We start from the raw sequence: 27,235 nt of genomic DNA, 5'->3' as shown, positions 1-27,235 counted from the left end.
AATGATGGAGTCATTTTTTCCTCATGTTAAACTTGCTGAAAGTATTTCCCTTGAAGCCACTCATATTCTATCACAGGCATCCCCAAACTTCGGCCCTCCAGATCTTTTGGACTACAATTCCCATCTTCCCCGACCACTGGTCCTGTTAGCTAGGGATCATGGGAGTTGTAGGCCAAAACATCTGGAGGGCCGCAGTTTGGGGATGCCTGTTCTATCATGTGATTCCTGCAGTGCAGGGGGTTGGACTAGATAACCCTTGGGGTCCCTTCCAAACGTACAATTCTGTGATCCTATAGGGAGAAAAAATGGACCACAGCTACAAAAGACTGGATATTCCATTGAAAGCAATGGTAGGTAATGAATAAAAAGTTTAAACAAAATGAGCTTATAATGAATGAGAAAAGTAGCAAAAATGAAACATTTAGCAGAAGCAGAATAAATTATGCAAGTTAAACAAAAATATGTAAATGTGTTTCGTTTGCATATTTTAACAGGTGGCAATGAATTCAACTTTCCCTGACACAGTGATTTGGGTCACTGTGGTTCAGGATTTAAAATGTTTTTATTAGCATCCAAAACTGTCACAAAAGATGGGACTGTATCCTGCATAAAAACTAATGCTCGCTTTGCTCTCAGTAAGAGCCCGCTGTTTGCCATACATAATGATTAAATGTTTACCATTTCTACAAGTCCCAGTTGTCTCTTGTTAAGTGAGACGTGGGATCAATAGTTGCTCTGCAATTATTTGCCCATTGATAAAGCCTTCATTTCTTAAATGAAGTACATTTATCTGTGGTCTTGACAGTGATAAGAGAACAGTACCCATCAGTCGCTGCCTATTCTAGCATTAAGCTCAGCAGACAGACAAGTGACTGGACATGGGTGAAATGATGTCTAACTTTCTTCCTATTGGCATTTCACTTTACAAACTGTTCAGATGGAAGCTTTGACAAATCACCCTTGCTGACTTCGAGTAATGAGAGCTAGCAGGACAAATGGAAAGTTTTGGTAAAGGGAAAACAATGACTGGATTGCCATTGATATGGTTGGGACTGTTGGCAATAGGGCAGAGAAATCAGGGGAAGCGGTCATGCCACACCTGAACACAAAAGGCTAAAGAAAAACAACATTTGTTCCTTATGTAAAAAACCAAAAAAACTAATGTAAACAATGTCAAAGAATACTATTATAGTCATAGGTCTGACTTTGCTGGATGACTGAATCTAGTTCCTGCTGTAGTGATCCAAAATTTGATAAATTAATTTTAGGCCACATTCTAAATTGTGGAAAGAAGTCCAAGCTGAGGGCCTACCTCTAAGTAAATATATTTAGGAGCAAAGTAGGGATGCTCAAGAAAGTTTGCTATCTCAGCTGGCTTTGATTTATTTTTATCCTCCTGCCCCCAGATTTATCTCAAGTTTTGGTTTCAGGCAAAATTTTGTGGTAACTGAGGGGTGTGTCGCCAAGTCATTCTGAGCTTTCACTAATTGTCATGAGGCTCATTTGACATCTCTCAGTTGTTCTGCCCGAGCAAAAATATTGAAATTTGCCTTAAAGTTCACTTTCGGTAAAACTATGTGACAACGCTAGAACTGACTGTTAATGGGTTTTTTTTTTAAAAAAACAACAACAAGAGAATAAGTAAGAAATGAAATATTGCAACTTTTGTTTAGATTATCATTTTATTTCTGTATTGCAGGGGTTTGGACTAGATGACCCTTGGGTCCCTTCTTACAGTTCTGTGATTCTGTTCATTGTGAAAACATCTTAGGCAGCAATTCTATACCCCCTTACTTGGGAGTTAGCCCTACTGAACCCAAAGGGACTATTCAAGTAGGCACACGAAGGATTGCTCCATTATTTAGCAACAGCTATTACTATGGCTCTGTGGTTTAGACAGAGGCTTGCTGATCAGAAGGTCAGCGGTTCGAATTCCTGCAAGCTCCCGTTGTTCGGTCCCTGCTCCTGCCAACCTAGCAGTTTGAAAGCATGTCAAAATGCAAGTAGATAAATAGGTACCTCTCCAGCAGGAAGATAGACGACGTTTCTGTGCGCTGCTCTAGCTTCGCCAGTAGCGGCTTAGTCATGCTGGCCACATGACCCGGAAGCTGTCTGGGGACAAACGCTGGCTCCCTTGGCCTATAAAGCAAGATGAGCGCCGCAACCCCAGAGTCGTCCGTGACTGGACTTAACGACCAGGGGTCCCTTTACCTTTACCTTTACATTACCATGTAAAACTAGAGTATCTGATTTCAAACTTTACTTAGAAAATGGTTAGTTGTTACTGTGGCCTTGGTCACACATAAGTAAGCCATAGTTTGTTGGGGTACCAAGGCCCTGAAATTCTTCTCAAAAAGTAGTTCACATGGTTCCCTCATGCTAAAAATCAAGACAGCAAGCTAAGATGATAATGTTTCAGGGAGTCTTTGAGCTAATTGACTGGGTGGCTGTTGTCTTATCACTTTAACTGTTTTTGGGGCTGCTTGCTGTGGTTTTCATATTTGTAGTTATATATTATTTATTGCTTACTGTGCTTATTTGGTTATTCTGTTTTTATCTTTTTTTATTTGCTTGCTTGCTTTATAGGGGTAGAAAGGTGCAACACAAATGTTTTAGATTACTAAGAGAACCAGATGTCAAATGCTGAGAGTTGCATTCAGTGCCTCATTTGAGACCAAGATTGTCTCCTTGCCAGAGAGCCTCAAGTGACAGGACACGGAATGGTAGATGTTCTAAATGAATGCAAAGTACTGGGAGCTGCTGATGAAAGTGATCAAACGTAAAGACTGTTTAAAATAAACGTGAGCATTTTCCAAATGTAATTCAGATATTCAGCTAATTTAAAATACCACTGAAGTGCGAAGGATCTCTTTAAATATTTCATCACAGAGCAGGCTGCATAGCTCCTTAGACGTTTGGGTTGCATTGCCTAATGTGAAAATATCTTACATTCTAAACTAAGGTAAGAGATGGCCATGGGGAAGAAAATCAGCTTCCATGAGCCCCTATGCTCACTTAACTCTGGATCCAACCCACAATTTCTTAAAATGAAATGTGCGACCCTCTTATGAGCTCCTGATCACCTTATGAAAGGTGCTTTTTAGGTTGCTTTGCTTTGGAAAGAAAGAACTGTAGGGAAAACATCTTCATCTGTCACCATGTGGCACTATATGTTTTTATCCAATGGCTTGATTCTAGGAGCCAGGGACTGGCAAATGACCACAGGTGCCACACACTAATAAATCCAGGTTACTTTTTAGGTTATTTCATGCCTAGTAAACACCTGAATTCAGGAACTGCTTCAGAGACAATATCCTAATTATAAACGTTTCTCTGATTAAAGCAACCAATTATGCACTTTTACTGAGGAAGTATCTAAATAATAAACTAGTGAGTTGTTTATATGAATTGGTCCTCCTCCCCCTCCTCCTCCTCCTCCTCCTCCTCCTCCTCCTCCTCCTCCTTCTTCTTCTTCTTCTTCTTCTTCTTCGTGATTTTATTATCTTGATTTTAGTCAACCCACCCTGGTTTACAGTATTAAAAATGTGCATGTTTTGAATCTGTCAAATTTAGGAAAAACTGCTGAGTTCCAAAATGAGAGGAAGGATGAGGGGATTAAGTTAGAATGCAGCCAGCTGAGAATGACATTTGAATTTCTAGGTATGATCTGATGACAAGATAGGCCTAAGAAAATCCTTTGAGGGGAAAGTTCCCCAAGCAGAGGCCAGGTACAGTGCACAAGAGACCATTAGTTTGACATCCTGTTTCGCAGTCCAGGTAATTAGAATGGCCACAACTGAAACTGCATAGCATGCCAGTAGACCATGACATCCTTAATGGGCACAGAATAGCATTTTGTACCAATGTGTCTACCCCTTTGGTTCTGCACATTGGGCACATCTCAAAGGTATGGAACAGTTTGTGGCATGAACTTTCTTTAACTTTGAAACCTGTTGAAATGATGAAGGGGCCTGATCCTGGTAACCAGCTGTTATTGGTGCTGGCTCTGCCTGTCATTGGCTCTGATTTCACCTAATATTAGCTTCTCTGTTTTAATGATTCCTGACTGGTAAGCAAACTCCCTGTGCATAGAAAATCAGGACAGCTAGGAAAAGCATGATCTTGGTTGTTCCTCCTTGGTGTGATACATTTTTATTTACAATCTCACATGTAATGGGTACTGGTGGGTGGGGGTGATGGAAGAATCGGCCAGTACTACACTGGGCATTAAGGCACCTGGATATTTTTCTTTCTTTCCTTGCCTTCCATTCAGTGCCAGGAATGTTTTTTTTCTTTTTTCGTTCCTTTTGTTTTAAGGAAGTACTGCTACCAGTGGTGTTTCCCCTCATGTTGGCCAACCATTGCCACTTCTACCCTTTCTGCCTGTCCAGAGTAAAGCCTGCGGGACTGGCTTTGTCACCAAGTTCCTCATGGTGAACTTGCTCACACAGCCAATCCCTACAGTACAGCCCTATGCTCAGGGCTTGCTAAGCCCTTTGCACAGTGTTTTCCAAATGCCCGACAGCTAGCTGGTTGCCTGAAGTTTGGGAAGCAATGCACAAAGGACCTTGCAGGCCATGAGAGCAGCCCAACCCATATGCCACGCCCAGGACTGGCAAAACCCCCTATATTGTGGTTCCCAAGTGTAGGACAACTCACTTGTCAACCATTTGATGTCAATTTGGTTGTGGAATTCAGTTCCACAGCTGATCCCGCCACCTCTCTACCTGCTCTCTACCTGATGTCACAATGTCTCACTATTATAATTTTGTAAGGCTGGTTCTGATGCTTTGGCTCTGCTTGGGCTGTGACTGTCTTGGTCTTACTTTTTAGCTCTTATGTGATAATTTTAACTCTCCATATGACTAGATGAATTTGAATGTGGTTGCTCTTAAGATTTTTTTTAAAAAAAATCTCTGCTGTGTTTTTAAAATGGTTGTTGTCGTTTAGTCGTGCCCGACTCTTCGTGACCCCATGTAAAATTTGTATTTTTGTCTTCTATAATATAGCCTTTTTTCTACATCACTCAGAGACCCATACTATGGATATAATATAATACAATAATTGTGTATTTTTCCAGACCTCACACATGGAGGGGCCCACATCAACACTGACAAACGATACATTCTAATTTAGAAAAATAGGTAATGTTAGAGACATATAAGTAATAATATTGAGACATATAATCAATAATTAAATGGCGACAGTACCTACCTAAACTGAATAGCACCAAAAATTTGAGACACACAAACTCTCGTAGATCAAACTGCAGAGATCGTAGTTTTGCTACAAGCTCCTGTGCATGGCTCATAAGATTGTTGAGTGTGACTCCTGCCTGAGATGCTATTACAGCGTAATCCACCTGTAAAAGAGTAATATTTACATTGAGTTATCTTAACCAGATACGTTAATACTGCTATTTCATACTTTTGCTGAATTAGTCCTGGGACTTATAACAGCTTTGGAAGGAAAGGTCATTTTCACTGGGCCCCCAGCATCAGGTTTTGCTGTTGTTTGTGGTTTTGTTTTTTGTTTTTGTTTTTTTTAAAAAACACCACACAGTGGTCTTGATCCTTACCTGGCTCTGCTATAGTAGCTTCACTACAGCAGGGGGGTGGGGTGGAGACACATGAAATGAAAGCATGCATTTAACATCACATGTAGCCTACGGTAACTTACTTTTCTGCTTGTTGGCTTAACACCATACTATGTTCCTCTAAGCTCCTCTGAGACAGAGTGGAACGCAAATATAACTTTTAAAGACACGTATGCTTTTCACACATAAAAAACCCTAAACATACCTCACTGCTAAATAGTGCTCTATTTATGTGCTCTATGCTGCTTTTATTCTTTATTACATTATTTTTAAGCATTTTTAATGTCAGTATGAGCCACTCTGGAATTTAGATAATGAAGAGTGGCACATAACTATTTTAAATAAGGCCTTACATTGTTTCCTGGACAGTAGCTAATGGGGAATATGTATCAGCTGATGCACAGCTTAACTATCGTGTCCTCTTCTGTTTCTTCAAACCTTTATACTCCTGTGGCCCTTGGACAGTAGTACCTCAGGTCTACACCTTGGGTTACAAACATTTCGGGTTACAGACTCCGCTAACCCAGAAGTAGTACCTCAGGTTAAGAACTTTACCTTAGGATGAGAACAGAAATTGCGCGGCAGCAGCGGGAGGCCCCATTAGCTAAAGTGGTACCTCAGGTTAAGAACGGTTTCAGGTTAAGTAAGAACAGACGTCCGGAACGAATTAAGTTTGTAACCAGAGGTACCACTATAGATAAAAGTTAATTTGATTTTCACAACTGCCATATCTGTTTTTCATTCGTTTGTTGTTTTTAGGCTACTGTTGAGCCTTCCTTAGAAAAGTAATTATTAACATTGATACACCACTTTTTGAGAGTTTGATGCTGCAGTCTAAACACACCATTGAATGTAGTGGAACTTTTAACAGTAAACATTGTGTGTTTGTTTAATTTAGCTAACAATAACAATAATCCTTGAGGAGTTTTCATAAAAACATCAAGGTAACAAATATAAATAAAAGTCACCAGTACAGTCGTACCTTGGTTTTCGAACCAGTTCGACTTCTGAAATTGTTCGAAAACCAAGGATTCAGCAGATACCCCACCACCTTGCTTCCAGAATGACTCATTAAGTATCTCTGGCACGGATATCACCTGCAGAAACTTCTGCCTACCCAGGGAAGGTGCACCAGTGGAGCTCCCCTACCAGTGGAAGCCAGAGGAACGAGACAGGGCTAGGTGGAGGGAAACCTCTGCCTCACCCAAACTCCATCTAGTCCAGTGGACTGGGAGTTTGGACAGTAGGCTGAACCACCTTTTTCAATAAATGAAGACATAAAACTGTGCCTGTAAATGACAATTTATGTAAATCATTTTACAGCCCCGCCCCAGGACGTTAGCTAGGCTATTGTTTTTTGAAAAGTGTAATTCCTGCTGAGACATCTAATTTTCAGCTGAATTTCCCCTCTGTGATGTATTGGGAGGGCATGTGGGAATCCCTTGGTGAGGTAACCAATTGCTGTTTCCACGCAAGAGAAAATATGATCTTCACTTCTTAATAATAAGTTAAGATGTTGGGATGAATGTCATGAATATCACTGCCTATACCACTGAGATGATAACATAATGGGAAACCCCAATAGGTAGATTCTTCCACCCTCTGCTACTGGAAGGCTCTTAGGCAACTAGCTGTTCTTTCAGATGCATTTAATATTTGCAGAACCAGCAAATTTGTCTGGGAGGCAAGTCTTCATCTGCCACTCACCCAGAGCCGACTGTATTAAATTTTTATATTTATTGACATTTCATTACCATAATTGACTGCACTTGGTTCCCTAGTAGAAGGCACAGGGATGCCTCCTAAGCAGGAGAATTGGTCCCTTGAGTCAGATTTGCAATTAAAAACAAGGCAGAATGGATTTTTTTTTATTGTGTAAATATGATGAGTTGAATTTTCAGCTTTAACTAGAGAATACAGAGCACCGAGAAAACCTTTTTCACGAGTGAGCAAAATTATGAGTCAGTGGAAAGACGACCCCCAAAGGTGTCAATCAGTTTATATAAACTCAACTGTGCATGAAAAAGCCCCAGTTAATGTCTCTTCCAGGGGTGGGGATGGGGTGGGGAGGAAGTGTTAATATTAAAGTGAATATTGTCTTGTCTGCTTAGTCTATGGGATACTTATCTATGAAAAGGGTAGCCTTTTGAGCCAATATATTAAGAGTGTGAATGAAAATGATGTGGGGGGGGGGATATGATGTACACTTGGATGATGAGCTTGCCATATGGGTGGATATTATCCAGATATTTAAGACCTATACACGACCATGTTCACTGAGCGACTCTTTTTAGAATGATGACTGTGTGATGTTCTGTAAGTAAGTACTTACAGAGTAAGTACAATGGTATTTTTCAGGACAGGACAATGGTATGTTTCAGATACTTGAAAGTGGTCTGATAGATGTATTGTTGTGAATGGTGAGTACACTAATTTTGCTTTTGTTTTGGACAGTTTTTGCTGTGCTTCAAAAACTGGAAACAAAGAACCACTTGGCCAGATAGAATAGTATAACTGGTGGTGGAGTATCTTAATTGTAGCTCTAGCATATGACCTACAATTCTCTGAAAAATCAACTCTAGAAAGGATTGCTTCATGCAGCTAATATGCCTCAAACTGTGGTTTGTGCCTAGGAAATGTTCACTATCATTTAGAATTTCCAACCTGTGGTGGATTCTGCTGGGACTTTCCCATCATAGCTGCCAAGTCCGGATCGTAAAGATCCGGGATCGGCAGCGCGCACATGACCGGAAGTTGCGTGACGCAACTTCCGGTGGCGCTTCGCCCTTCTATGGGCACCAGAAAATGGCGGCGCCAGCGCCGGAAGTCGCTTCCGCGCATGACCGGAAACACGTAAAAGCGACTTCCGGCGCCGGCGCCGCCATTTTCTGATGCCCATAGAAGGGCAAAGCGCCACCGGAAGTCGCATCATGCAACTTCCGGTCATGTGCGGAAGCGGCTTCCGGCGCCGCCATTTTCTGGTGCCCATAGAAGGGCAAGCGGCACCAGAAAAATGGCCGGGTAATTAGGGTTGCTAACAATTGCATTCACCTCCACTCATAGCTGCCAAGTATCCCGATTTAAGGGACAATACCGGGATTTTTCGCTAAACGGGAGACCGCTGGGAAACGCTAAGAAAAAAGGGGTTTTCCCGGCAGATACGGGATACTTGGCAGCTATGTTTCCCATCCAACAGGAGAAATATACTCCAGTAGAAGTGAACATGTTCCATGCAGATAGGTGTCATTTGTGTAGGCGTCCTAGCTGGGTCAAAAAACAAATGTGCTGAATATTCTCCCATCCACTGAAGCTGAAAAATCTTTGGGTTCTGTTCTCGCATACATTCTTGCACACGTTTCCACTCCTTTCAAGAGATAGCACATTCTTTCTCAATTTCAGCTGTGAATTGATATAAGTTCCTAGCTGTTATAAAGTTTTTACCTGCCTGCGGGAAAGCAAGACTTAAATAGAAACCTTAAGGGTGCCCAAGATACAGAGGAAACCTGTACTTATGATGGTAATTGCTTATGATGGCAATTGTGCAATATTGGGAAAGGGTTCTTAAAGTCATTTTTTAAAAAAACAACAGTGTATGACCTATCCGTTGATTCTGTGGTTATCTTGTTCAAATTGACAGGCTGGAAACAGTGTAAAAATGGGGATCTGTTTATGAATCTTTTAGCTAAGAGTACAGTTGCAAAGCAGCGTAACTTCCTCCAGTGTCCCATCCGCTAAGAAATGATTTGATAAAGGTCTTAGAGGTAGTGGAAATTGGCAAGTTAACTGCAGTGGCTTATCTGAGCATTGGGAAAGGTAATAGTGACATGTTGTTAATACATTAGTCTCTCTTTATTAGAAGCTGGGATAAACGTTTTTGCAGAGTGGAGGTTGAAAGGCATTTGCTTTCAATTCTGTGAATGATTAAAGTTAATGATCCATGTAGTTAATTAGAACTTAGTCGTTGTTGTTGTTGCATGCATTAAGGTAAGGGCAACTTTCTTTAATTTTTCTATTTTTAATCTTAGTTTCTTCCTTGTGTGTTGCATTTTTGGAAGGTGGTAGCTGAAATTCTTCTCTCAGTGTTTGACTAGGATCTGATCTTGGCACTAGTGCAGTTTCACAAGTCAGAATGTTGCACTGGAAGCAAATGAGTAGTGCCTAATCATGTGTGCTATGATGAGTCTTAGGCAACCATTCTCTTCAAGCAGTATTTCCTGTTAAAATGATTATACTGTCAGTGAAACTAATTTAGCATCCCCCCAATACAAATGTACATAATAAATGATGATAACTTTATGATTACAAATCAGATTTTATCTGCAAAGATTGTAGATAACATTTATATAATGGAAATATAATATAAATATTTCTTCAGCAAGTACTGGAAAGCAGAGGACTTTCATACGTTAAGAGTGGGAATGGGTTCCTCCTAGATAGAGACAGCAGGCATCATGAATTAAAATTAATTAAAATTGTGATGACTTGTACAGTATACGATGCCTGCCATTTTAACATGATATGCCAATAATAGAAGATAAAGAATTAAGTTGCCAGCAGACATCTCCCTCAGGATGATGTTACAGAGGTTGCTAATTAGTTCTAATATGCAAATAGTAAAACTGATAATGCTTCAAAGTGCTATAAAATATCTTATGCATTTATGGGCCATTGGTGCATTACGAACAATGAAAAATGCCATTTCCTGTGCTGGTTTCTGCTTCTATACATATAGAGGGGAGATACCAAATAGCTAGAGTAGGGGGTGAGCATGTGGGATATGCTTTATTTTTTTTACTGGAACCCTGTGGTCTACCGGCTAGAGAGCCAAGTGCAAAAAAGGGCCGCAGATGAGTACCAGGGGGTGTCTTGAATCTGTGAGCAGTACCAGAAACAAGCTCCCAAGCCCTGTTCCCCCCAAGTCCTGTTCCCTCCCCCTCAAGTATTTTTTGTTTGTTAATAACCTTAAGGTTAGAGCAGTAGGACAGCAGAGCATTGGTCTAGTATTGTTCACAGTGACTGGCAGCAGCTCTTCAGGGGGCTTTCCCAGCCATACTTGGAGATGCCAGGAATTGAACCTGGAAAGCAGGTGCTCTAACACTGAGTTACAGCTCTGAGCTGCAGCCCTAAGCAAATAATAATAATAATAATAATTTATTTATACCCTGCCCATCTGGCTGGGTTTCCCCAGCCACTCTGGGGTGCTTCCAACAGAATATTAAAATACAATAATCTATTAAACATTAAAAGCTTCCCTAAACAGGACTGCCTTCAGATATCTTCTAAAAGTCTGGTATTTTTTCTCTTTGACATCTGGTGGGAGGGTGTTCCACAGGGCAGGTGCCACTACCGAGAAGGCCCTCTGCCTGGTTCCCTGTAACTTGGCTTCTCGCAGCGAGGGAACCGCCAGAAGGCCCTCGGCACTGGACCTCAGTGTAGATCTGCAAAGCAACCATAGGTCTACTAGTGGATCCTGATCCTCCACCTCCCCATTGTTTAGTAGACTCTTGTGCACTCCTGACCAGTCCTGTTAGCTAGGGATGATGGGAGTTGTACTCCCAAAACATCTGAAGGGCCGAGTTTGCCTATGTCTGCTCTTGTGTGTGTGCATTCCTAGCTGAATGCTGCAAAGCAAAGCTGGATGGCTTTAGCATGGAGCAAGTGAGACCTATCCTATTACAACTGAATCAAGAAACTTAACACACTATGCGCACTTGGCACCAAGAAGATTTACAGCCCTACCCCAAAAAACTTGCTACACCAGCAACTAAGTGCTTTGGAAGGGGTATTCCGACTGCTGCATCAGTGCAATGTCATCAGCTGTCACTGCTTGAAGGTGAGAAGCTGAAAGAAGGGGAAATACTTAGGATCAGCTGGTTTCATTAGAAGTCAACTTCACACCAAGGATGATAAAAGTTGGTTTGTTAAACTAACCATTATTTGTTTTAAGCCAGGATTCCTGGCTTGACTATAATGGTGAGCTGAGAGATTCCTGTAAAAGCAAAACTAAACTGCCAAATTCTTCCTCCTAGTTATGGAAGAGGAGCGCTTGGGAAGGGGAGCATTTGAGTCTCATCCTTTGCTTCGGTTTGTTTAGGCTGTTCCATACTGTGCTAAACCATGGCTTCATGTTATGCGCAGTTGCAGCATTTATACTTTGGAACTCCCTGACCATTGACAAGCACCCTCACTATATTAAAATTTCAGCGGGCCTACCTAGACATATAGTTCAGTTATTTACATTTTTAAAAAAGTTTTACTGGGTTTCTTTTTCCTGTGTTTCATCCACAGTTATATTTTCATATTTGTAACAGCTCTGTGAATTTCAGTTGTGTTTTATTATGTACATCACCCAGAGAGTTTTGTGATTACATGGTTTATACAATCTTTCCAAATGAAAATAAATATATTTGTATTATGAATAGCCTTGGCAGGCTTGGCAGGGCAAGAAGGCAGGATATATATAATTACCGTAAAGGAGCTGACTGGAAATACCCTTATTTTTAAGCTGCCCAGGTGCAGACAGGGAAGTGGCTCTTGCACTTATCCTGCTATACAAGGAAGATGGGGGACCTTGGTGATTTCAAACACACACACACACACACACACACACACACACACACACACACACACACACACACACCCTGCTCAATGAATACATTAAATAAGGTACCAGAAAATACATCCTGAGATATCTTAAAGACTAACCAGTATTATTACATAAGCTTTCATGGACTACAAAAACTACGCTGAGCCTGTGCAGTTTCATAACTCTCTGCAAAACACAAAAAAGTTTCTGGCAACCTTAAGAAAAAGAAAAGACTCTGAGCATGTTTTGTGCAGTATTGAAAACTCAATTGTCATTATTTTAGCTCACCATATTCTGGGTTAGTCTCCAACTCTCAGCCTAACCTGTTCTACATGGCTACTGTGACGACATGGAAGGTGGCATAAAATGGCTGCAAAAAGTGGATTTGGTGCTTGTATCTGCTTGTATCATAGGCATCCTGTTTTGGTTCTTCTACCCAGAGGCCATATTTTTCAACCAGTCTTAATCTTTCTTGATTATAGCACATTTTACTGATGACCCAAGTCCTACTTGTCTTCAGTTGTACAGAGGATTGATTCCTAAGAGGAATTATCTTAGGGCTTAGTTGCTGGGGAAGGGGGAAGCTTTTGGAAAGCAGAGGAGTGTGTTTTAATTTAATTTAAAACTTTTACTATTTTGATTTTGAAGGTAAAATAGTAAGGGGTCAGTATTTTTCCTGACTGCCCAATTAAAAAATAAAATAAAGCATGCTCCTACTTAACCAATGTTCTGCCCTAACAGCAAAACCTATGAGATACAAATAGCATGATTTTTAAATGGTATAATGCCCCCCCTAATAATAATTTAATTGTGTTAAAATTATTGTTGATTTTATCTATCACTCTCTTTTATAAAATAAGAATGAATCATTGTTTTTCTCCCAAGAAGCGGGCATCATTTAATTTCGTGACTGCTGTCACCATCTGCAGTGATCATGGAGCCCAAGAAAGTAAAATCTCTCACTGCCTCCATTTCTTCCCCTTCTATTTGCCAGGAGGTGATGGGACCAGTGGCCATGATCTTAGGTTGTTGTTTTTTTGATGTTGAGCTTCAGACCATATTTTGTGCTCTCTTTCACCCTCATTAAGAGGTTCTTTCATTCCTCCTCACTTTCTGCCATCAAAGTTGTGTCATCTGCATACAGTGCTACCTCGACTTACGAAAGACTCGACAACCGAATTTTTCGACTTGACATCCGGAAAAAAAAAACCATGGCGGTTTTAGATAGGGATTTTTCGACTTACGAATTTTTAGATAGGGTTGCTTCGACTTACGAATTTTTGCGTTTTCAATGTATTCCTATGGGAAATCGTGTTTCCAATGGCGTTTTTCGACTTATGAAGGTGCTTTTGGAACGGATTAAATTCGTAAGTCGAGGCACCACTGTATCTGTATTGTAGGTGGTCTATATTTAAGATCTGTATGTTTTGCAGTGAGACTGACATCTTAAGCATGAATTCTCTGCTCTTTCTTCACAAGAAAGGCAAAGCTGCAGAGTAGCTGCAGAGCCAAAACTGGGAGTAAACTTGGTTAACACAGAGAGACTTACCTCTGAGTGGGCATGTAGACCATTGCATTGCAAGTTTATTACACAATGAATTCTTTATGACTGCCTGGACTTCCAACTACTTAACTGTGTAATAGCATTTGCAGAAAATAATCTGTAGGGAGTACTTCCATCTCAGACTAAACCATCATAGCATTTTTGTTTGCTTTCTTTTAACAAAGATAATAATTACAGCAAATAACAGTAGTATCTTCATATTCTGCAGCCTTGAAGAAATTTAACTTTCTTTTAAAGTGTGCAGAATAACTCTGGAAGCTGAAATATACATGGGGCACAATAACTGTTGCAATATTGTGCATCTGACAAAGAACAATTCATTCCTGTTTTTTAAATGATGCTTGAGTGAAAGAATGCACTTTGTTTGTTTTTAAAACAGTAATCATTGTAGCAGATGAGCAGCATTTTGTGCAAAGAATGAAAAGAGTGAGTAATGGATAACTTGGTCTGAAGGAACTGCTAATGGGTCTGATCATAATTCTTTATGTAAGAACTGGCATTTAACAACACAGTCCTATACATTTCTACTCATAAGTAAGCTCTATTGATTTCAGTGGCACTTTTCCCCTGGTAAGTGTGCGCAAGACCGCAGTATAAATTTGCTTCTTTCCTCTTCTGTTTACATTGCCTTTTGCAGTGGGTCTATTGAATCATGCGTTCAAGGAATAGTGTATATAGGATGCTCAAAAATAAAGATAAAATCTACATAGCTGTCAGAGTTACAATGACAAATGCAATCAGAAACTTACATGAAGTTGGGGGTTTAAATTGGTCTGAGAGGGGAGGGCCAGAAATGGAGTCAGTCCAAATTAGAAATTATTTTGATTTAGTCCGGGTGGAGGGGAATTCCAAAGACATTTTATGATCTGTAGTTAGTGAGCTTGAGCCTGTTATTGTCTAAATGTGATTAAATGCTCTGTTTTGTCTTTGCAACCCTTGCTCATTTATTTAAAGGCTATCCAGGTGGCTTGTGCAGTTCAGAAATTATCTGGCATGGAGCCTCATGGAGTAGTTCTTAGCTTTGGAAAATTTGTCCCAGGCTTGATCAATTTCCTAGGGCATATTGCCAGGCAGAGCTCATCGAAACCAATGGGACTAAACACCACTTAACTTTGACTGGATCATGCCCATGGTTAATGTAGCCATGATCAAATGGTTTATTCACCTGCCTTTCATATAATGTGCATGTCTTTCTGCCTGACGCACACAACACATGCAACTCTCCTTGTAGGCACAAAGGAATCACCCTACATGGTTTAAATTAGGGCTAAGTCTCTCTATGCAAATTTTGAATAGCAATTGAATAATGTAGTTTGCAGTCCAAACAAGCAACTGTTTCCTCATATGTATATAAATGGAGGCAGTTTAGGTTTCAGCTACTTAAATGCCAGTGGACCATCATTTGGTTTCACTTTGAATCAGAAATAAAACACACAAAATGCACTCTGCCTTCCCATGACACCATACATTCTTTTCCATTAGAGCTGAAAGACATTTTCAAAGAGTAACGTTTTCATTTAATTTGCCTTGTCGCTCTCATTTACTTTGCCAGGGCTCTTGGAAATTATAAATGAACCCGGCCACGACTTATGAGCAACTTCTCTCGCCACAATCGTCAAGAGTGATCTCAAGCTGCGCAAGATCATGGCAGTGCTCTTGTGCATGTTGTGTTTGTTTAACTGGACATTGTCTGTGCAGAACTCTCTGGAGGTCCGTGCCCTCTGTGGCTTCTAAGCTTGACTTTTAAAGCTGCTTCTGATTCTCCTAATCTGAGTGGAAGTAGCTTGCTGTGTGTGCCGAAGTTGCTATGCTAGCTTCCTGGCAGGTAGGTCACTGCTGCTTACCAGAAAGGCGCAAGGTGGCGGGGAGGTCAGTGAGGCGCAAAAGCAGTGGCAGGAGCACCTAATTGGCTGAGCCTGTGCACCAGCACTGCACCAACCTCCCCACTGCCTTACCTCTCGCCCACCCAGTAAGCAACAGCAACTGATCTGCCAGGCAATTCCCACCACACCTGGCAAGCTGCTTCTGAATCCAAGTAAGTAAATAAGTAGGTAGGTAAATTCAGTAAGTAGCTGAATTCATATTTTAGCACAGAATCTTTTTTAAATGTTTGCACACAGTGCACACTAGATGACAGTGTACTACAGTGCACTGTTCTCTCTGGCAGTCTAATCCTGAAGTGCTGAGAAAATGGGATTATTTGAAATACATCTACATGGTGCTAAACCATGGCTTGGTTTAATGTTACATCTGAACTTGAACTCATGGCTTGTATCACAGTGTTTGGCCTCACAAATGTTGCTCTTCATTGCTTTCTGAGTTCTTGTTTTTTCTTATTTTTTCTTTTCATGGGCTGATTCCTTTAATTCATACCATCTGCTTCTAGTTCCCACTATGCCAAGCCCCTCTACAAACCATACATTTAAAACACATGGCTTCCACAAGAGAATTTTGGGAACTGGAGTTTGTTCAGGGTGATGGGAATTGTAGCTGGGGGAAACTACAGTTCCCAGGATTCTTTGGGGGAAAGTCATGACTGTTAGTATGAATGTACTTTAAAGGTGTATGTTGACTCAAGATTTATCTGAAATAAATTCCCATTTTTTTTAAAAAAAAAACCCGATTGGCATTATCCTGCAGATATCACACTTCTTACATACCGTGCCTCACTCACAGAGGTAGATGAGTAAATGTTTATATAAGTTATATTTGTTTTTATTGTAACAAGTTTGGATCGGGAACAGAATTTACTTTTAAAATTTTATTTATTAAATTTATATGCCACCCTTTTTCATCCGAAGATCACAGTGTGGATGATCATTTTACTTCAGTTGTTTTGCAGCTAATACCGTGGTTAAATAGGAAAGGCTTTCAGTGTAAATACCAGGAATGTTTGTGACATAGTTAAGTTCCTACAGTTTGGAAAGAGGTTTAAAAATGAAACCAAAATATTCAGTTTGCAAACTCACTTGTTGCCCAGTGATTAGGAGGATGGAGCCTTCTTTCCCATGTACCACTTGGCGATAAATATGATCTAGAATTAAGAGTTCACTCCAGCAGTTCTGAAGCAGCTTCATTTGGTCATCAACCTGTAGACAAAGAAATATATATTTTTAATATATGATATTTCCTTGGTGGCTTATTGTTGCCATTTACTTTTCTGGTGACAGAATTCTTAGGTACTTAGGTACACTTAGGTACTCTTAAAACCATTGGTGAGGAACCTTTGGCCAAGGCTGACCCTCAGGATTTTCTCCAGGCAAAACTGTGGGAATTGTTTTTCCATAGGTTCATCACAAACCGCTGCTGTTAAAGCTTTCTGTCCCATGGGTGGAGTCATTCACATGCATCCTTACTACAGAATCATTGCCCTGGTGGAACTGAGCACCTGCTGTGCTGTGGGCTTTCAAATGTTACAGCACCACCATTGGATATTCATTGGTGGTTTCTTCAGAGGACCCTGAATAATTTAGTTTCTCAGAATGGTTGATGTAGAACAGGCATCCCCAAACTGTGGCCCTCCAGATGTTTTGGCCCACAATTCCCATGATCCCTAGCTAACAGGACCAGTGGTCAGGGATGATGGGAATTGTAGTCCAAAACATCTGGAGGGCCGAAGTCTGGGGATGCCTGATGTAGAACTTCTGATGGTGTACTGTTGTGATTCCTATTAGTGACACCAGCAACTGGAATACTCAGGGCTATTTTTGTGGAAGGGAGGGTGGCTCTGCTGTACCAGGTTGGGGGCCACAAAGGGGCCCAGACTCTGAAAAAAGGTAAGTGTCTAGTCCTTGTGAAAGGACGGTTATGAGGCAAAATATGCAGGCACCATTCAAAGCAATTGCCTGCTCCAGCCTTTCCCAGCTTTTAGCTAATGATGAAGTCAGAGCTGTAATTGATGAGCACTGAAAAGAAATTTAGAGTTGTATAAGGACCAGGGAAGATCTAGAAGTAGGTTTAAAATGACCCAGGTTTAAAAATGACCCAGGTTTAAAATGACCCTTCCCCCAGACAACAGGGAAATGATTTCTGGGCAGTTTCTGTGATGCATGCATGGATCCAGTTTTTTTGGGGGGGGGCAGGGTTTAAGTTCAGGTAACGCAGAACTGCCTAGTTCATTTTGAATTCCTCTCCCATTTTCATTTTGTTACCCACTTTCCAGAGAAAATAATTTAAAAAATCAGAATTTTAGTGTAACTGAGCAGCATTGTGTCCACCCAAAAACAAAAGGTAATAGCAAAGACAGGAATTTACCGGTATATTCCTTCTAATTTAGGTTTAATTTAATAATTTCAAAAAAAGGAAAAGGAAAAATATTAGTATGTAAACATTAAGAAATTACCCTGCAAATACAAATAAAATTAATCATTAGTACATTCAGATTGTGGTTGAGAAGCTGTGAGTTTCACCAAGCCCTGAAAAAGTAGCCCAGGTATATTAATATTGCTGGAGGACTGAGAGTAGTGTTAGAATCCTGCGGTGGTGTTGAGTTTTTTGTTTGCTTTGTAGGAGGAAATGCAGTCAGGGGTGGGCTGTTGGTTGTGACAATAACATGCTGGGAAGGGATGATTCATTGCTTTTCCACCTATGGGAAAATAGATTTCTTGAGAGGAGTGGTTGTTTCTTCTTGCATAAACACTTAAAAATGTTCAGCTCAAAAGCTCAATTCTTATGGCTTCTCTCTCACACACAAAATGTACATTGACCTGCACTGTTAACATTGTTGTAGTTACATTTTATAAATGAGTACAGAACAAATGGTCATAAAATACATTCTTTTTAACAATTAAATTTTGAATTTATCCAAGCATTCGCATCTGAACATTGGTTGCTGAATATCTTAAATCTGTTCTGACCACCACGTCTCCATCTGAAATACCATGCCTGTTCATGCACAAAATGTACTGGTAGAGATCAATAGATGAAAGACCTACAGTAACTGGTTAACAGCTGTTGCACTGGGGGACAGCAATGATTTTAACACCTGTATGACAGGCACACATTCAACAGGTTAAGCCTTTCTAAAATGAAAATATACTTATTTGTTTGTGACTATCAATTAGCAACTGATTTTATAGAAGTAGCATCAAATAATATAAACAAAATACCAGCAAACGACAGGCTGAAAAGAAAGTTCTTTGCTTGCCAGCAATATGTCATAAGAGAGAGGACAAGATGAACTTCCCTTGAGGAATGGGTTGTTTCCAGATGCTGAACAAACATCTCTTGCATACATGTTAAATGTAAACAAGTCGTGTCACTAAGTATTGACCTTAGAGCATGGATGGACACAACAAGACAAGAAGTTTTTGTACTCACATAGCTTAATTTGTCTTCCACCATAATATTTGTCTAATGGCAGCTAGAAAAAAGCAATGTAGAGTTCTGTTTCGTGAACTGTTTAATCACCTATTTCATTTAAATGCTAAATGCAAGGCTAAAGCGGATCACTTTTGAGGCTTGCTTTGTATTAATGAAAGTGGATTCTGAAAATACCCAAATCCACATGTTAAATTGTTCATATGAGCATGAGGAGGATAATTACCAGCAGCCAGCTTGCCCAACTGGAATTGAATAATGAAACTTAACTAAGTAAATAAATTGAATGAAAAAAATCAGCATAGAATTGTAAGGCATATTATTCCCCCTTAAATCATAGAATAATGGAAATTCAAAATGCAATACTAAAGCATACTCCTTGGTGGAGCAAATGCAGTCTAGAGGATTGATCAAGAATGATCTTTATAAGCAATAGTAACAAATATCACTATGGTATCTTAAAGGAGCTCACTGGAAGGACAGATCGTGAAGCTGAAGCTGAGGCTCCAATACTTTGGCCACCTCATGAGAAGAGAAGACTCCCTGGAAAAGACCCTGATGTTGGGAAAGATTGAGGGCACTAGGAGAAGGGGACGACAGAGGACGAGATGGTTAGACAGTGTTCTCGAAGCTACGAACATGAGTTTGACCAAACTGCGGGAGGCAGTGGAAGACAGGAGTGCCTGGCGTGCTATGGTCCATGGGGTCACGAAGAGTCGGACACAACTAAACAACAACATCTTAAAGGTGCCATTATTCCTGGCATGAGCTTTTGTGGGCCACTGAACTCAAGTATAGTTTTGCTTGATATCAGTGGCACCATAAAAGTGAATTGATTTTAAGATTAAAGCTTGCAATGACTTTGACTATAATTCAGCAGGCGCATTGTTTAAGATTTCAGTGGGTTGGGCTTTGGGAGGGGAAAGATTCACAGCAAACGTGCAAAGGCTTTGCTCTTGAGCATCCTTCACGATTAAAATGGGGAAAGGTGCATTTTGTGGAAGTTTATTGTTAGTACACTTTACAACTCACAACAACCAGAAATATAAGTGTTCTGGACAAATAATCCAGTCTGTGTTTTCAAACAAAATGGTCGATCGAAATGGTGCCTGTGTCATTTGGAAGATTTGCTTGTGATGTGACAGTTTTAAAAATGTCAGCAAATGCCAAATTCAGGGGTGCACTTGCTACCTCAGGCAGAATACTGTATTTTTAAAAGGTTTATAAAGTTCATTGGGAGGGGGGCTAACAATGTAGCCCCACTTGGATACTCTTTGCATCCAGAAAAGTGTGGCTATTTAATCTTAGGCTGCAAACTGAACCCAACCTACACCAAGGTATGGGAGCTTGTACAGTCAAACCTTGGTTCTCGAACTTATCGGTTAGAAAACCAAGGCGTGGCTTCTGATTGGGTGCAAGAGCTTCCTGCACTTAAGCGGAAGCCACATTGGATGTTTGGCTTCCGAAAAACGATTGCAAACTGGAACACTTATTTCCGGGTTTGCGGCGTTCGGGAGTCGATTTGTTCGGCAACGAAGCTGTTCAGAAACCAAGGTTTGACTGTATTGAGGAGAGGTGTCCTTTCACACACTTCAGCTGGCTGAGCCCATCTCCTGCTGAACATGTGGACAGAAGGTGGTGGTTGGTGTGGCAGACACAAAGCACTCTCCCATGAGTTACAACCACAGTTCAAGGACAAATTTCAGCCGGCTAAAATCATAAGGGTCAGTGGGGGCTATGGCCAGGTGTGTGGTGTAGGATGAGTGCTTGAAGGGCCATTTTTCTCCCTTGGTCCCCCGCACCTGTTCTGAATGTTTCCACAAAGGGGGAGAGGTAAATGCACGGCTACCATTTTTGTTGGCAGCAGACTCTTTATTGTCACCAGGGGTTCCCAAATTGTGGTCCGTGGTCCACAAGCTTCATTCAGATGCTACACAGCATGTCTATAGATTTGGAGTTGAAGACATCTATCACATTAAATAATCCTATTGGTTTTAATTGTATTTGTCTTCTTTTATTTTTTCTATGGAATTCAATAAAACCAAATATAATACAGAAGCAAGAAGCAAGACAGATACAATTAAAAATCACAAAGCACCTAGCACGGCACATTGCAATTGCTACAGCTGGCAGAAAAATCATTACAATGTCCACCAGGACCCTCAGCAATTTTCAAATAGTCCATGGGGGAAAGAGCTTGGGAAACACTGATCTAGTCTGACCCCGCTTGTGAGCCAAGAGAACCTCACATTAATTAAGTTTTGGGAACCTATCCAACTTTCTCTTCTCAAGAACAGATTGACCCTTCGGCCTGGAAGCACCGTGTAGCCAGCCTGTCAAGTAACCCAGCAGGATCCAGCATGGGTTTTGGCAGGATCCAGCGTGGTGCACAAAGCAGACAATTTATTATGAACACCCTCTAATATTACTTACAAGCTGTGCAGCCTTTGACAATATTGCTGGATGAAAGAAAGAGGAGGGGTACATAGCAGAGGGATATATTACTAAGTCAAAGTGAAGCTTGTGTTATCACAGGAGCAACCTTGCTCAGTCCCCATGCTGCATGTAACCACAATAATTCATTCTTACTTAGATCACAGAACAAGGCTGAGCCTATATTAAAAAAGAGCTCCTTTTCACTCTGCCCAGAGTTGTATTTATCTCCCATGCCATTTCTAACAAAGTCCCCTGTTATCTGGAAGAGAAGATTGCAGTCGTGCTTTGTTGAAAAAGTAGGAGTTACAGGTCCACACTGCACCTTTCTCAATTCCCACAAATGTGTCAGATTGCTTTCAGTTATAGTATTGTGTTTGTTCTTCAGCACAGTTTTATTAGAAGCTTTAAAGACAAATTGTAACTGTATTTAAGACTGATGGATATTGGTTTGAAACATGTAGAGTTGTCCCATCTACATTCCAAAGATTATCTAGAAACAAAGAGTTGGCGCCAATGCTAGTCCTACTCAAAGTACACCCTTTAAAATTAATGGACACGGCTAACATTGGTCCATCAATTAATTTCAATACGGTCTACTCTGAGTAGAACGTAGATGTCTAAAACTAAAATAAAAATATTCCATATCCTGCTAATCTGTACTACCAGGCCAGGTTAATGAGTGCAAAGCATTGGGCTGTAACCTATTAGGTTATAAAGACTGTATAATTAAGTGAATGCACACAAGGAGAAAAGTGAGGTTTTTCTCCAGCCACAGTCCTGCTCTTGACACCAGTGGGTGCCCCATATTGTCTTCCATACCTGGCTTTTTATAGTGTATAATGAACAAGGTTTGAAAAGCCCTAGTACATGTCGAGAACTTTTCCCTTAACTCTTTCGATACCCCATCATTGTTTATTCCTGCGATTTCTAGCTTACACTGCTTTGATACATGCTCCCAGGGTGGGTCACAACATAGAAGATATACTGCAAATCTAAATCACAAACAAATTACAGTCATACCTCGGGTTGAGAAAGCCGCGGGTTGCGTACTTGGCGGACCTGGAAGTGTTTACTTCCAGGTTCCACCGCATGTGCATGCACAGAAGCGTTTTGCGCACTTCGTGCATGCGCAGAAGCGCTTTATCAGCGCTTCGCGCATGTGCTAAAACACCACTCGGGTTGAGTACTTTTTGGGGTGCGAACGGCACCCCGGAACGGATTGGGTACTCAACCCGAGGTACCACTATACAGTCTAGAAGTTAAAAGAGCAAACCAAATTTTGAAACAATCTGTCAATGTACAGCTGACCTCATTACATCAACCCCCTTTGAAGGTCTGAGCAAAGAGGTGTATCTTTAGCTGACTTCAAAAGTTAAACTATGCACTATAACTACTATTCTTATTAGACTTTATAAGTCTTTTTTGGTGAAGAGGGACAAAGAAGGGAAAAAACTAAACATATGCAGAAATAGAATCCAAAAAACAATTGTAAATTGAAACATTGGAGAGACCAAAACTGTATCAGCAGCACAATCAAGTTCAAAAATGTGTTAGTCAATATGTAGGGAAGGAATCTTGACATTCTCCAGTTGGAGGATGCTGTGCAATGTTGCTAACAGATGTTTTTGGGCATGGTGTTCCAGGGTCACCACAGGGAAAGCCCTAGTTTGTATTAGGCTTAATTTAACTTTGCAACTCAATCAACTTTTCTGAATATTGCATCCCATTGTATGAATTGTATTGGGTCTGACCATATTCACAGTTAACAACAAATGTGTTTTAAAGATGCAGCACCTGGATACAGAAATGCGTTCAGCAAACATCTGTCTCAACCACAGGCGGCAACTCTGGAAGCCAAAAATTCACTTTGCATTGTGGAGTAGGTGCGGGGAGGAGGATTTTTGAAGGTTCTGAGAGTCATCAGCATGCTATCAAAGCTTATCTTCCCCTCCCAAGCTGGTATCACCTCATTAGCAAGCCAATGCTGTGCAAACAGTGTGAAACAGCAAAGTCAGAATAAACAATCACTGCTCAGCTCCTGCTGTTGTATACAAGGCTCATAAATGTAGCAAAACAGAATTGTAGTTCACAAAACCTTTACCTCAGCTGGGCCTAACTACAAATGACGCTTGCAAACATGTAGCTTTCTTCTTATAATAATAATTACCGGGGGGGGGGGTGATTACTGAGAATGTAGAGCATGGGAAGATAAGACTTAACCCTTCTACTCACCATGATCTCAATGAAAAATTTCCTTCACCTTTGCAGCTAGCCCTAGTTAAAAAGTTTGCATGGGCACTGCTGTGGTGTTGGCGTGGAGGTCCTATGTCCAGTGTTCGGAAGATCTACATCAGGGATGGCTAATCTGCGGCAATCTCCAGATATTGCACTCCAACTCCCATCAGCCTCTGCCTTCATGGCCAGTGGGGTGGAATGATGGGAGTTGTAGTTCAACATCAGCTATAGGGTCACAGGTTCGCCATACGTGGGAAAGGGCACTATGAATCTAATGTAGCTGCTTCACGGAACAGCTACCATATATTGAATCTATGCCATATCGCATTCAATATTAGTAAAGAGTCCTCTCCAACTCAGCAACCAATTCTACTGATTTGGGTAGAAGAAGAAAATACGATATATTAAATGCAGAAAAGTCCTAGGTAGATTGGTGTGGAGAGGACTATGCTGAAGTCTGTTGTGTTAAAAGCCCATTGCAAATTAGCTTTCCAACTTGCAGACTACTAATTGTTAACTAAGGAGTTTTCTTATGCAATGTGGGAGAAGAGTGTCATCATTTGTATTTCCCTGATGCACCTAAGTCTACTTTGTGCTCATTGCTCCTCAAAAGGCAGCCATTGCTCACGCCCTCTCTAAAGAACAGCACATCTGCAGCAGCTTCTCTTCCCAGCTCTGTCTTTGTATATATGCACTTCCGCTGGCTTTGCAAAATACTGTAGAGGCAACAGAAAGCCTTGATAGAAGGAATGTATAAGAGAGAAGCAGGTAACAGCCAGTGAAAGGAAGTACAAGAAGCACTGAAGGCTTGGTATTGGATATGGTACATTGACAAATGAAGGAACATTGGCAGAAGACCATCAGATGCACTGTGGTGTCGGTTTACTCATTGTTTGAAAACCTACATGTCCAAGCTACACAGACTCAGGCTTTTTGGAATGTGTTCCCAGAGAATTCTGCTTGGATTTGGCAAGGACTGCAGTAATACACAGTGTCAAGTCTCAGTTGACACCAAAACCCAAAAGCATGTTATCAATTGTAGTTAGAACTAAGTCTATCTCAGAAATGTTATCTCAGAAATGTTAGTTACTCACCTGAAAAATTAAAAACAATGAAAAACCTTTGTAGTGGTGTTATCAATGAGGGAGGGGAGACCAATACAAAAGTCATTTTTTAGCAGCAATAGCAAACAACAATGGCAACGACACTGATAAAAAAAAGTCACTCAGAGCATATTGAAATATTCAACAAGCACAGTTCTATTTTTCCTGTTTATTTTTGATGATCTAATTTTGAGAATGGAACATTGTGCAGTTATAACTGCACTTTACGTTATTATCAAGTACTACAGAATTTTGGTGCATACCAGATGTTTATATGAGACTTGGATTCAATGGAGCAGTCATGGAAGTGGAAAGCACTTCTGCCATGCCCTGTGGTTCTAGTTTTTTGCTGCATCATTTGTGATCCTGTATTGCATGAAACCCTCAGCCTGTCACTCTGGTGCCATTAAAATACACGCGTATTTCAGTGTTCCATCAGGTGGGGCAGAGTACTCACTGTGAACTTTCCTTGGGTGCATTGCAGTGGCAGAACCATGTTAACAGTGCTAATAATAATAATAATAAATTTATTATTTATACCCCACCCATTGTGCTATATCATGCTACAGTGCACTAGCGCTGCCTGTAGAAAGGAATCATGTGGTTCAAGTTACTCAGGCCAGCACTGCCCCTGCCTTGGAGTCTATCAACCATGTCAATTGGCTGACCCACAATTCTCCTTCCTGAATTCTTTAGCACAATGATGACAGGACAAGTAGAAGGGACTTGGATCAAGGCCCATTGGTCGGAGCGAGTCCCAGGAGCAAGACTCAAGGCTAATGACTAACTTATACTTTCAAGCATGTCTTCTTCGCCAGTGTTCTTCAACCTTGGGTCCCCAGATGTTGTAGTAAGTGGGTCAAGGAGATACATATGGGAACCAGGATCCCAGTGGGCAGGCAGGGATGAACATCCAGACCATAGTGGCCAGCATGGACCCCTAAAGCAACAATCCTACTATAGCCAGCCTGTGTATCCCCAGAGGCTTGCTGAATAACCCCAGAAATCTTGCAGATACTGTAGTTAACAAGCAGTTTATGAGACTGAGGCATTGGTAAACCGGTGGCTCTCCATATGTTGTAGGACTGCAACTAGCCATTGGGCATGCTGGCTAGGGCTGATGTAAGTTGGAGTTCAACAACATGGGGGGGGGGCACAGGTTCCCCATTCCTCCTCTAGCATAAGGTTACCAGACATCCCCGTTTCCCAGGGACAGACCCTGGATTTACAAATCAGTCCCCATACAAAATCTATTGAAGTTGAAAAGTGTCCCCGGATTCATTGAAAAAAATCTGGTAACCTTATTCTAGAAAAAACACCATTGTCCGACCTAAGGGCTTGATTTGGACACTCATATGATCAATGGTGTGCAGCCACACCAACCCACCCATTAGCACACATAACTAAGGTCCAGATACATGCATGCCAAACAACTGCAAGATGTCACTAGTCCAACCTCTCCTTACAAAAAGCTTAGGTAACCTGCAGAGTAGAGCCAACTTCCCCCAAGACAGCTTATTCTCCTCCTACCACTGCCTCCTTCCAGTATGCTAATATTCAACAGGGTTTCTGAACTCCTGAAGAGTAGACAAATACAAGTTCTCAGCATTTCACACAAACCCACAGATGACTTCTAAGTGGGAAAGAAAATAAGGTCATCACTAGATATTTGCATTATTCAAAGCATCAAACAGAGTACCTGGCACTTAAAAATGGGCTTTTATGGGACTTGGGGTGGTGTTTTTTTTGTGTTTTTTTTGCTTTGCATGCTAGATCACATGTAAGTTATTCATGTTTGACACTCAGCATCATTTCTGATGAATTATAAATGTAATTTCCAGGGTTTTTCCTTTTTTGTTTTTAGAAAGGCAGGTTTTTAAGATTTCTGCTGAAAATTATACTGGTAACGCAGGAGCTATTCTTTATCAAAGTGATTACAAGTGTTGTTCTGTAGAAATGCTCTGCAAGCATTCTCCTGAGAGCTACATCCTGAAAGCTCTTTCTCAGTCATGTTACTCTTTCCTAGCTCAGTAATTCCACTTACGTCAATAATGGAACCCCAAATGTTTATGTGAAATTATGAAATAATTTCAGATGAATTAGAGCTGAGTTACATAAACAAAAGAGTTATGGGATGTGTAGCTCTTGTTCAATTTTCATCATTAAAAATGCTTGAATGTTTTCCATGCAATAACAAAACAAAATGAAATGAAATGAAAATTATGCATTAAAAAAGGAGCATGTTACAGGTAAGAGCTCTAGCCTCACCTTTTCCTGATTTCCTAGTTATCTGTGTACAGGGAGATCACTGTAGTCACATAGTGCCTGAAGGAAATGTAGCAATGGTCAAACCTCACCTGGAACACCTGTGTCCAGTTCTGGGGACCGCATTTTAA

At 40.8% G+C, this 27,235-nt stretch overlaps 1 protein-coding gene across 6 annotated transcripts in view; it reads right to left on the bottom strand.

The window, feature by feature from the left end:
- Window positions 1–27,235, bottom strand: part of NR5A2 (nuclear receptor subfamily 5 group A member 2) — a 115,487-nt gene that overhangs the window by 16,698 nt on the left and 71,554 nt on the right. For all 6 annotated transcript variants that reach the window (XM_035124043.2, XM_035124042.2, XM_035124047.2 and 3 more), the window contains exons 5-6: window positions 16,716–16,835; window positions 5,215–5,362 (exon numbers count right to left, since the gene is read on the bottom strand). In XM_035124043.2, the coding sequence (XP_034979934.1) occupies window positions 5,215–5,362; window positions 16,716–16,835 (268 nt within the window). The remainder of the gene's footprint in view (window positions 1–5,214; window positions 5,363–16,715; window positions 16,836–27,235) is intronic.

The sequence above is a fragment of the Zootoca vivipara genome, chromosome 7 (genome assembly GCF_963506605.1).
Source record: "Zootoca vivipara chromosome 7, rZooViv1.1, whole genome shotgun sequence".
NCBI classification, from domain to species: Eukaryota; Metazoa; Chordata; class Lepidosauria; order Squamata; family Lacertidae; genus Zootoca; species Zootoca vivipara.
The sequence above is the reverse complement of the archived record's forward strand: the minus strand, read 5'-3'. Positions and strand labels throughout refer to the sequence as shown.